We start from the raw sequence: 12,107 nt of genomic DNA on the forward strand, positions 1-12,107 counted from the left end.
GCCAAATGTTGGACAACATGTAAGCAAAACTTATCCTGAGTGAACAAAGTTTCTCATATCTTTTACCAGTCATTTTACAAACACTCATCACACCCGACACAGTGTGAGGTGATCAGCGCAGACGTGGTTTCCACATGCTGTACAAGTTGGATGGACTTTTCTGTCCGCGATTCTTGGGCAAAGATAACATGTTGTTGTTGTTGTTGCTGCTGCTGTTCAGTATGCTGTCTTGTGTCAAGCAATCCTAAATCTACAAAGGTATATTTGACACCTTTCTGCATTTCATGGGTATTCTGGAAATGCCCCTGAAGTAGGTTGTGCGCATTACTTTACTCCAGGAGTGATCTGAATACGTAATCACTGTTTATCACAATGGATAACCTCTGCGAGTCCATACACACAATGCCTGATAAAGACACAGAGCTCCAAATCTGTATATTACACGCGGACCCCATGCAACATTTTATTCACAAAAAGTATTCGACTACAAAACATAGAAAGTTTTACTATTTTTGTGCCAAAGGATGATAACGTGACAATTACAGAAAAATAAATAAAAATATAACTGGTCAATGAAAAAAAAATATTTATCGTCGAGGTCCATATGGACCCCACGTGTACTGATGAAAGTTAATCTTGATTAGTTGCCACTTTTTTTTCCACTTGCTATTACAATAGAGTTACAGTTGCTAAACAAGTTTCAGAAGTATATGACAGATGAATAATTGATAATGAACTGGAAATATATTGATTTAATATTCGGATTTTTACAGCGCAAAATATCATAAAAAATAAACTTCTCTTCCTTCTTAACTCTAACACTCTGGCATTAGTAATATGGGTGTGCTAATTTTAATAACATTTTCAATACTATCACTTAGTAACACAATAACTTCAAAAACAGTTTCGCTTATTTTTTTTTTTTTTTTACGTTTCCTTTACGCTATCTAGACCAACTACCGCCCAACGATCTCACGCACAATTTTAATGGAAACTTTTGATGTGATTTGGTAAAGTGTTCTTAACTTCACCATGAGGCGAGACGAATCATAACTACTGGTATTACAGTAACTTCTACTTAGTTGAATAAGAAAACAGAAACCATTTATTTCATCAACGTGTTTGCAATTTCAGTTTATTATTAAACTGCACACATCTGTCTCACAATATAGAGTAAACACAAATAAAACAGAAAATTAAAGACGAATGACTCAACTAAATTGCCATACTTATGAATATTTAAAATTCTTATTAAATACAAATGGACAGTTCAAGTCTGGTAAAGATGGTGGTCACTGAAATAAATGGGTTAATCATTTCGTTAAACTTTTACCTGACCAGAACAGTATAATTTCACACATTAACAAAAAGCAATATGAAGTATCAAATCAGATTTATAACATCTGTAACAAACTGGATGTAACCTCACTTACTGTTTTTAAAAGATACCACACAGAAAAACTAATGCATATTTCACAGCTAAAATATTCTTTTAAATTGATTTATTACCTAACGCAAAAAAAAAAAAAAAAAGCAAATTACCCACAAATGGAAATTTTTGTTGTTGGTAAGACATAATATAGTTTACTTAAAATTAAACACAAAACTACACAATGGGCTGTCGATGTTCTGCCCACGACAGATATTGAAACCTTGTTTCTAGCGAAGCGAGTCTGCAGACATACCATTGTGTCACTGGCCGGGCAAGAAACAATATACCTAATTATAGACTTGATGCATTGTTATTTGGTGCAAAAAAACACATTATTTATATAAACACAATATGAATGAGCTAATACGTTACATATCAGTATTTCACGTGTAAAAAATAAAAAATACTACAGAAAAAGAAATAATTTCAGACACCGGTATGTGAGAAACTACCAAGATAAACTAGTACTTCAGTTTAATCTAGTGCATAAAATAAAACTTTGGATCAGCTATTTCAGGCACTATTTTTTGATATGTCTACGATGAGCTATTGCAGACATAGCATTCATACCTGATATAACTATTTAAATTAACTCTTTAAGACAATACTACCTGATGTGTTAAAAACTACTATTTCAAATAATATCTCACATCGATACTCAGTGGATACTTTTACTACAGTGAAAATACTGAAATACAAAATAGTAAGTGTTACAAGATGCAGTAACATAGCATGGCTGATACAAATATACATTCAGAACCTCTTGTTCTTAACACTGCCAAAAAGCCATAGTTGAAAAGTCTACAGACTGTTGTGACCAAAGTGTAAGCTAGAAGTTCATATACTTAAACAAAACATAAATAGGTTGGTTGTACTAAGCCTCAGGATTCAACTAGAGTACATCTTTAACAGATCTGAAATGTCAGGTGTTTTAAATGAGAGAAATGAAAAACAACAAATAAAACTAAAACTTCAGACATATAAAAAGACATATAAACAGTCCAACTGAACTAATATCAGATGTGTGAACCAGCTTGACGAAAATAAGATGCCAGGTAGTTAGTATTAAGAGTGCTAACAGACTGTATGACTGAGCCAAGGTTCTGAGTTTCAGGTAGTTACTGTTACATTATCTTACTGAATAATATTTAAAACAAATTAAAGTTATCATTACTTTAATAAACTTACTTCCAAAAAGCACTATTCAATTTTTCCCTTTTAATTTTTAAGGAAATCAACCTCTTTTATTCAGTTTTTTAACAATAAGAACTAGTAGATATTATCGTTGTCTCAAAAGTACTGAATGTTTCTACAGAACTGAAGCCGTAGATGGGTTATTAAAGTAAATTGTAGGTAAATATAATTTTCTAGATATTAAAATTCCAGTTATGTTATATGGAGAGAAAAAGTATTGGTATAAGAGTTCTAACAGAAAGGTTGGTAAAGTACACATTAAATATCTTGTAAAAGTTTATAAGGGAAAAAAAAAAAAAATGAAGTTCATAAGGAAGGGAAAGATAGCAGGATACAAGCTATAAATGGATATGGAGGGTAGTACAATGGAACTTCCTAAGAAAATTAATGAATCATAGGATATAAGATTTAAAAAGAAGAAAAGAATACCCATATACTAATTAAATAAATAAACAAATCATGATAAAAATTAACAAATCTGCTTGCAGAGGAAGAACAAATTAGTTAACTTTTCTTCCTATCCTTTCTTCTAGATACTTAACTTATCAGGGAAGAGGAAGGATAATAAGATACTAATTAATATATATGTAAAAATGGCTCGTTTGGGTTGAGAAAATATTTTACGTAGAGGACCAAACAATGTTTCAATCTTCTTCGGTCATCGTCAGGTTCACAAAGAAAGACAGGTAACTGACCAGAAGCTGACCACATGTTTCAAAGGGGTTGTGTAGCTGAGTGTCGGAATATAAAGGGCAGTGTTAGATGTTTGAATATATAATTTTATATTCTTAATATAGGTATAAAGGTGTTCCTTTGCATTGGTTTATTTTGGGTTTAACTTGTTGTATAAGTAAGGCTTCTTTAATTTTGCATTTGTTTATGTATATTTCTTTATTTAGTATTTGAGTGTTTTCTATGGTTATGTTGTGTTTATTTGACTTGGAGTGTGAAAACGTGTGAAGGTGACTTTTTATGTTCTTTAAATCTGATTTCCATTTTTCTACTTGTTTCTCCAATATAGAAGTCGTGGCAGCTATCACATTGTATTTTATAAATAATATTGGTGTGGTGTTTGTCAGTGTAGTTTTTACATAGTATAGACCTCAGTTTTGTGCCTGGTTTTTGATTAAATTTGATATTAACTGGAATGTCATATTTTGTTACTAGTTTTTGCCAAATGTTGATTATTTTTCTGCTGATGTTGGGAACATATGGTATGCAGCAGTATATGGTTTCGTGATTTTTTTATTTGTGAGATATATTTACTTTTGTTGGTTGATTTTGCTTTTTGTCTAGGTGTGTGCGTATAATGTTTTCTACGGTTTGTGGAGGAAACTTATTGATGTTGATGAAGTATTGTTTTATTTTGTCTAATTCATCGTTAATTTTATCTGGTGAGCATAGTTTTATGGCTGTGTTTATTTGGTTTCTTAGTATGTTGAGTTTTTGTTTTGTTTCATGCGCTGAGTCCCAAGGAATGTATAGTCCAGTATGGGCGATTTTTTGGTGGATTTCTGTTTTAAATTATGTATCGGTTCCTGATGATGACCGAAGAAGGTCTGCGTTTGTGTTTTCTTATAGCAAAGCCACATTGGGCTATCTGCTGAGCCCACCGGAGGGAATCGAACCCCTGATTTTAGCATTGTAAATCCATAGACATACCGCTGTACTAACGGGGGCCGAAGGTCTAAATGTTGTTCGCTCCTCTATGTAAAATATTTTCTCGACATCACTGATTAAGATACTAATTAAATTCCACAATGAGAAGTACAACTGAAGGATATTTATTCAGTTCACAGGAACAAAAAAAAGACTGTACGATAAATTAAATTAATTTATGACTGTGTTTATTTGGTTTCTTTGTATGTTGAGTTTTTGTTTTGTTTCATGTGCTGAATCCCAAGGAATGTATAGTCCAGTATGGGCGATTTTTTGGTGGATTTCCGTTTTAAATTATGTGTCGGTTCCTGACGATGACCGAAGAAGGTCTGTGTTTGTGTTTTCTTATAGCAAAGTCACATTGGGCTATCTGCTGAGCCCACCGAGGGGAATCGAACCCCTGATTTTAGCATTGTAAAACCGTAGACATACCGCTGTACTATCGGGGGGCCGAAGAAGGTCTAAACGTTCTCTACAAGTGGGTTTTCTCGACATCACTGATTAAGATACTAATTAAATTCCACAATGAGAAGTACAAATGAAGGATATTTATTCAGTTCACAGGAACAAAAAAAGACTGTACGATACTAGCTATGTTCCTTGGGAAAGAAAATGAGAATAATATGATAAGTAAGTCACTACAGGAAAACAAGGGCTGCAAGTGAGAAGGGAGTGAGTGGAACACGAAAAATACATTGACATCAACTCTGGTGACATGCTTGAAATGGACTTTTTTTAAAGAGACTACAAAACACTTGTTTAAAAAGGAAAATGAATGGTCAGATTACTTTTTATTAAGGTAAACCTCTTTTATTTAAACACACAACTGAAAGTTGCACCTTATTGAAAGATTACTAATAATCCAAAGAAGAAACCTAACAAAGTGTATATTTAAAAATTTATTATTTTTCAACATTCAACTAAAAACATATGACACATACTGTCTGTTGTAGTAATGAAAATAACCAAATCACTTAAAACTAACTGTAAATGAATAATAAGTATTCATTTATAGCACTTTGTTACATGGGGGGAAAAACACAACTACAGGGTGCTAATAATTTAAATTTTTTTTTTGCTCCACATTGATACACAGTACAAATTTTAGTTACAGTGCACTGAATACTTGCTAAACATTTAAACACATAGTTTATGTTACCACTAAAAAATGAAAAGAAAATTAAAGTTAAAAGTGTCTCAGAGTTATGATGTGATTCACTTCACTATGCAATTCAGCTAGATCTGTACTTACCTAATAAATCTTTAACTTACCAACTCATTTCATTATAATTTTGCATGCTTAAAACATGAGTTCCAGCTTAAACACTGAAACAATATTGTTGTTAGGATTTTTTTTTTTTTTTACATATCATAGATCTTCTATAACATCAAAACAAAATTTATGAATATGTGTACATATGGGTTGTTACTACTTTAAAAATATCAAGTTCATTTACTGACCATGCAAAAATGTTAGGATGGAAATGACAGAATGTTGATATTCAGTGTTTATAAAATGTGTCAATTCTGAACTACAGCAGACATGACTGCTCTATCTTTATTTTCAGAAGAGGTATTTACGACACTTTGGTGCACCACATTTGCATGGTATACGCTTATTCTGGGGAACCTCTATGTTGGCTTTATTCGGAGTAAACCCAGATTCATCCTTGATGGGTGATGTTGGTGGGGTTCTGGCTTCTGATGTATTCATGCAGGATGGTGACATGGGTCCTTTTGATAGGTGATTCTCTACTGTTTCACCTGCAAATATAAGAAATTGAACACAAAATTTTCTAACCACTCTTACTTTACCCTAAATACTTATTGAGAGGTTGTTTTTCCACCCCATGATTAAAATGCTTGATAACAATGAGAAAAAAATTCAAGAATGCAGATATCCACAAGTATATTCAAAATAAAACTTTAAATTCAGCCATTACCCTTACTTCAGAATTATCTTGACTCTTGTATGAACCTAAAAAGAAATTCAAAACATAACTATCCACAGTTGCACAAGAAAAGAGTACTAGTTTTAAACATCAGTATTGTCACACAATGTAGAAATGTGGAAAAACAAGGTGGTAAATATTAATTCATTCAAGAAATTGTATCATAATTTCATGAATTTTTAAATTAAAAATATACAGTTCCTTTTTTAAAGTCTATTTTCAAATGTACAGTATTCTTCTGGAAACAATTTTTTTGCACTCTAATGTAAATTTTAATCGATATACTATGAACAAAAAAGTATTTTCCTTAGTTGCTTGTACTGAAAACAGCCAATAAACAAATGAAATCTGTAAAAGAAAATCATTCTTGCTGTTTTTAAGATTTATAACTATTATAACAATCATTTTAAACAATTTTTCAAAGAGAATGTTACTCCAACAGGTTTTTCTGGTCATCAAGCCCCCTATCTTATGCCTGCATTCGATACAAACTGGACCAAGTTTTTAAAAGTTACAGAGGCAGCCATGTAAACCTTAACAATATGGACCAATACAATCATGTGGCTATTACCTGGTAATCTATTGAAGTTCTGAATTAGTGGTACTTAGATTATATTTTAAAAGTGATACTGACCTAACCAAGTACTTTATTTCCATGGTAAAAATTAATTTTTCATTAGTGAATAACCTCACTACATTTATTGTTGACAAAAACAATCAGTAACAAGTTAAGAAATGATCACATTTAGATAAGCTTCTTTACCTTAGAACATTTTCTTCTATATTATGTAATTCTCAAAAATGAAAAACAAACTTAAAGAGTTATTCAAAAATACTTAAATAACTTTTATTTTATAAGATTTCTATGAAGAATTATGTGATGTCAAAGACAACTTCAATAAGAGGATCTGGCACATAGAATTATTTGTGTGTTCATATATACACATATAATACCTGAATCTTTAACACTTTAGCCCTGAGTAGGCCAAAGTTTACATCACGAACTCTTACACAGTTAAGTTCAAAATTCAACTGCAATATTTTATAATCAATGAAAATAAATACACCTTGTATCAAAGTGTAGTTAATAAATCAAGTTTTAATATTATTTACATTTTACACCATTCATTTTATAGACATATTTTTTAAATTTTTCCTAGTATAAGAACTGTAACATTTTCTCTCTAGGTCTTTCCTCATCTCTAATTTATTTATCATCTTTCCAAAAGTATGGAATGCAATGTAAATTACTTATGATAATATAAATATTACTCAGATAAAGTCAACATTTTCCAACACTGAAAATGTATTTCCAATTCTCACATATTACCTTTCCTTTATTTTGTGCTGCCCTCTATATGAACCACTAGCCATGAATGTCTCACCTACACTTGTGTGTTTTTGTATGGTATTTTACAGGTTTATTATGGGCCAGATTCTTAAGTCAGATTCTATGACTTGTTGACAACAAATTTCAACAATAAACAAACAGCACACAATCCACTTGTTTGCAAAATATATATTCAAAACAAGCCAAATATATTTATAAAATTTATTAGACTATTAATTATCAGAACTTTAAATAATTGTCTCTTTTTTAGTCACAACACACAGAGGGGTTCAATTACTTTACAAAACCTTTTTACAAGAGAAAGGTTTCTCCTCTGCTCTGTTATTACAATACAATACTGTGTTACTCACTTTAAAAATTGCCAATTATGGCTTAATTCACACAGTTTAGCTTCATTTTTACTTCCACTAACTTTATTTTACTTTGGTAACTTGATCACTTATATGTATATATTGCCCAACCCAGGCCCAGAACTCTCCACAAACCACAAGATGCAACATTACTAACTCAAAGCAACATAAAAATTTCAGAAGGTTCAAGAAACAAGACATCAACTCACAGCAATCAAACTATGCAACAAATTATTGGCAGTTATGCAATCAAACTTGTAACAAACCATTAATTCCAAAAATACCAAACTCAACACTTATAACCTTAGAATTATGTAAATTACAACACTTGCATTAAATTTAAAGGAGACACTCAAACATATCCAACATATTAAACATGCAACAACCCTCCCAACAGGAATGTAACATACCCTCCCAGCTCAGTTAATTCCCCAAACTAACTGTTTAATTATCACATCGAGATCAGACAAAACAGATGTGTCAAAAGTGAAAGGGCAGGGGAAGAGTAAGCAGAGGTATCTATTGGAAAAAACATTTTCAATGTTGAAAAATGATAACTTCCAATATGATACATCCTTTCACATATTAGCTAGAATCCCTCATTGAAGTGGTGTACATAGTAATCTAAAAGTTACCTAAAAGAGCCCCCTTCTAAACATTGTTTGAAAAGAGCCCAAAGAATGAGATATCTTATACAATGAAAGTACAGGAATACACCCATGAAAGGCAGCACCCCTTCTGTACAAGACTATACTATTCACCATAGTTAAAATATATGTCATCAGGTCAGGCAGAAAAGAAGCAAATCCAGAAACATAGCATGGAAAATGGACATGCTCCATGGTTTAGTATGGCTAGAATACATTAGATCATACAAGGAGAGTCAACTTTAATCCAAAACCAGGTGGCATCAGGTATTTTTCATACAGTCCATGATACAAAGAGGATCCTAACCATCTTCACCTCCATACTAGAAAGCAGAAGGGAAAAGAAACTTCCATTTCTCTGTCCTAGGTAGTTTTCATTAAATACTGAGTCACTCAGGAACAGACATCCAGGCACTAGTAGGGTGGGAGAAATCAAACATGATGGATCAGCTCCAGTCCAAAACAATGCAGTGTTGAGAATTTTATCTGGTTTTGCACTGATCCAACACCACACCACTTAGGAACCAAAATCCAGCCAGAGGGGTGAACTGTACTTGGTGATTCATCTTATCTGAAACGAGGTGGAATTAGGAATTTTTTGTCTGTTCCATGGTAAAAGGATGGTTCACACCATGTACAACAACAAAAGACCACTGTTTTACTCTCCACCAAGTGAAAGTAGTCTCCATGGTTTGCCACCCCACCAGCTAGAAACTGATAACTGCTGAGAGAGAAGTGGTAAACGTGCACTGGGGAATCTGGAGGAATGCAACACCTTAAGACTTGTGCATTAGGTTTCAGCAAGTGTTTCAGACCCAAATGGCCATATGGTGCAGATTTAAACCAAAGTATACCCTAGTAGGCACCATATGCCACTCAGCAAGGTCCTTAAGCATAAAGGTGAGACAGCTGAAAAAGGTAGTTACCCAACCAAAGCCAATGAAGAGAAATGGATAATAGTGACAGGAAGCAAGCAATATCCCTCAATAAAGAAAAGACAGCCAGATAATGAAGATAATGTGTGACAAACATATGTAATGTAGTCATGCATGATCTCCTCCAACAAATGATGGAAGTAAGCAGCCAGAAAGAGAGAAAAAACTCTAGAAAATTTATTGATCATTCTCATCCAAAGAAGCATTTGCTAAATGGTAGAGCTGTCTTAGTACTCCATGAGAGTAACTGAAGAAGGAAACTTGGTAAGAGTTCCAAAAGATACAGAGATAGGAGCAGAAACCACAAAAAGAACCAGTGCAAGGAAAATAACATCAAAATACCCAAAATGGTCAGATAAGACATTCAGGACTAGAATGGGTAATGGATAAAAGATAGATAGGAGTGAATGTATTTCCCCCCTCAAGAGCTGTAGACATTTTGGGGAGAAAGGCAAAATCAAAATAAAGAATATATGAATGATGGAATAGAATATGGAAAGCATCTACAGCATATACATGTAACATACATTTGCACACAGAAAGGTGCAAGACATTGGTCTTAAGTGAAAAACTGTACAATAAACAAGATTCAAAAGGAGGATGGTAGGGGAACAGAAAAAAACATTCACATCACAATCATAAAGTTTTAATAGGTTGTGGAGGATGAAGAAGGTGAAAAGATAAAAAAAAAAGGACAGAAAGGACCAGTGAGGAAAATACACATGAATAAGGAAACTGGAAAATAATCAACAGTGGTGCTAGCAATAGTTGAAAGCAATAAGCCTTGATTGAACAACCAAGTGAAAGTCATAAAGACGAAGGATAGCAGGGTGGGTAAGGGAGAAACCCTGATACAGATGAAAACTAGAGAAAATGTTCTATTTATGTCAATATATAAGTAGAAAGAAAAAACAAATGGAGCATACAAAAAAGAAAGACTACATATGGAAAGAGTCTGGCACATCTTGCTAGGAATCAGACAAAACTTATGCATACCAACAAATGTGAGAGGAAGGAGGGATTATGACAGAAAAAGGATAGCCAATACAGAATTATTAAGAGGACTTGACATGAAGAGGTCCTAATAAAGGAAAGCATAGAGGAAGAAGATGAATAGAAATGTACTCATAAGGAAGAATGTTGGACCAGTCTGACTAAATGTATTCACAGCTACAACTGCAGGATGAGAAACAACCAAGGTTTGGTGTTGACATGAGAGGCAAAAAGCACAGTCAAAGAACAAGGAACCTTTTCATTGGTAGAATCCTGTTGAGTCACAAAGGACAATCAGCAACAAGGTTCCAATCACCCAGAATATAACAAACAATAAAACTATCTTGTAATGGACTGACCCAGTAAAGGTCTAACAGTATGAAAATGGAGAAAATGAGTCCAAATGCCAATCTGATGACTAATAAAAGATAACAGTAGAGTTTTTGGTATGAATCATAAGAAGCCCATGGATATTAAATATTTGAAATTCCACTAACAGTTCCAACACAGTCCAAAGGGTAACTTCAACATTGGATTACTGACCCAATATCACTTTAGAATCCAAATATTCCATCCACCTCACCAGTAATACATCTACATATGTATACAGTTAAAAGTCCAGACAAGAAGTAGGAAGAAGAAGAACTACTCAGGTAATGGCTTTGTAGAGCCAAAGACAAAGTTAACATGTAGGAAAGGAGTAAGGTAAATGGTGATGAACAAAAGATCTTGATTGAGGTTCCACTAGCCATGCAGAGTACATTGAATGTAATGCATATGACAATGACCCAAAGGAATATGAGATTCCATGGAAGTCCAAGTCCTCGAAAGAAAGAGAACCTCCCACACAGTGAAAGGAGAGGATATACTACAGAAAATTAAGAACTATACATTCTTCAAACAAATAGTAGAAGATCAGGCTGTGCTGAGATGATAATTAGAAAACACACCCAAAGGGACAAGATACTAACGGATGTATGATATTTGAACAGCAGTGCATATATTTTGTCTCTTGAACAACTCAGAAGGGTATGCTTGTAGGAGGCTTGATGGGACATAACCAAAAGAAGCTAGTTTGTTCTTGTAATGTTGAAACCACAGTTTCAGGTGGTGAATGTAACAAACAAAAGCTCTGACCACTAGACAAAACATGTAAGAACCTAAAGCAAAATTGAAACAGCAGACCTTGGTGAACAAACAGAAAATAATGCCTGGATGTAAGTAAAACAGCAATGTGTAGGCAACTATCTAAGACTTCAACTTTGATCATCCACAAACATGGAATGAAAGATCATCTGAGGGTAAGATAGAACTCCATCATAAAGCAAGGGAGGTCAATAAAGCAACTAAGACTAAAAGATTAATAACAGGATGCTAATTCTCATTTTCTTGGAGATGGTGAAAAGGTGGAAATAAAACCCAGAGGGAAAAAAAACCTCTTTGATAGTATCTTTTCCCAAGAGATCCAAAATCTCCTCTGACAAATGTTGATAACAAACTAAATCCTATGAAGGAGGGAAAGAAAAAGGAACAAGAAACAATGGAGGACAAGAGAAAAAATAAAGAGCCAGTCCCTCTGACAACACCCAAAAAA

The 12,107-nt window shown here is 33.3% G+C and overlaps 1 protein-coding gene across 3 annotated transcripts in view; it reads right to left on the reverse strand.

Moving 5' to 3' along the window:
- Positions 1–1,104: 1,104 nt before the first annotated feature.
- The window catches only part of LOC143226413 (histone-lysine N-methyltransferase SUV39H2-like), a 65,431-nt gene continuing 54,428 nt past the window's right edge, over positions 1,105–12,107 (reverse strand). For all 3 annotated transcript variants that reach the window (XM_076457347.1, XM_076457348.1, XM_076457346.1), the window contains exon 9: positions 1,105–6,049. In XM_076457347.1, coding sequence (XP_076313462.1) covers positions 5,850–6,049 — 200 coding nt within the window. In that variant the 3' untranslated portion in view covers positions 1,105–5,849. The remainder of the gene's footprint in view (positions 6,050–12,107) is intronic.

The sequence above is a fragment of the Tachypleus tridentatus genome, chromosome 9, assembly GCF_004210375.1.
Source record: "Tachypleus tridentatus isolate NWPU-2018 chromosome 9, ASM421037v1, whole genome shotgun sequence".
Lineage (NCBI taxonomy): Eukaryota > Metazoa > Arthropoda > Merostomata > Xiphosura > Limulidae > Tachypleus > Tachypleus tridentatus.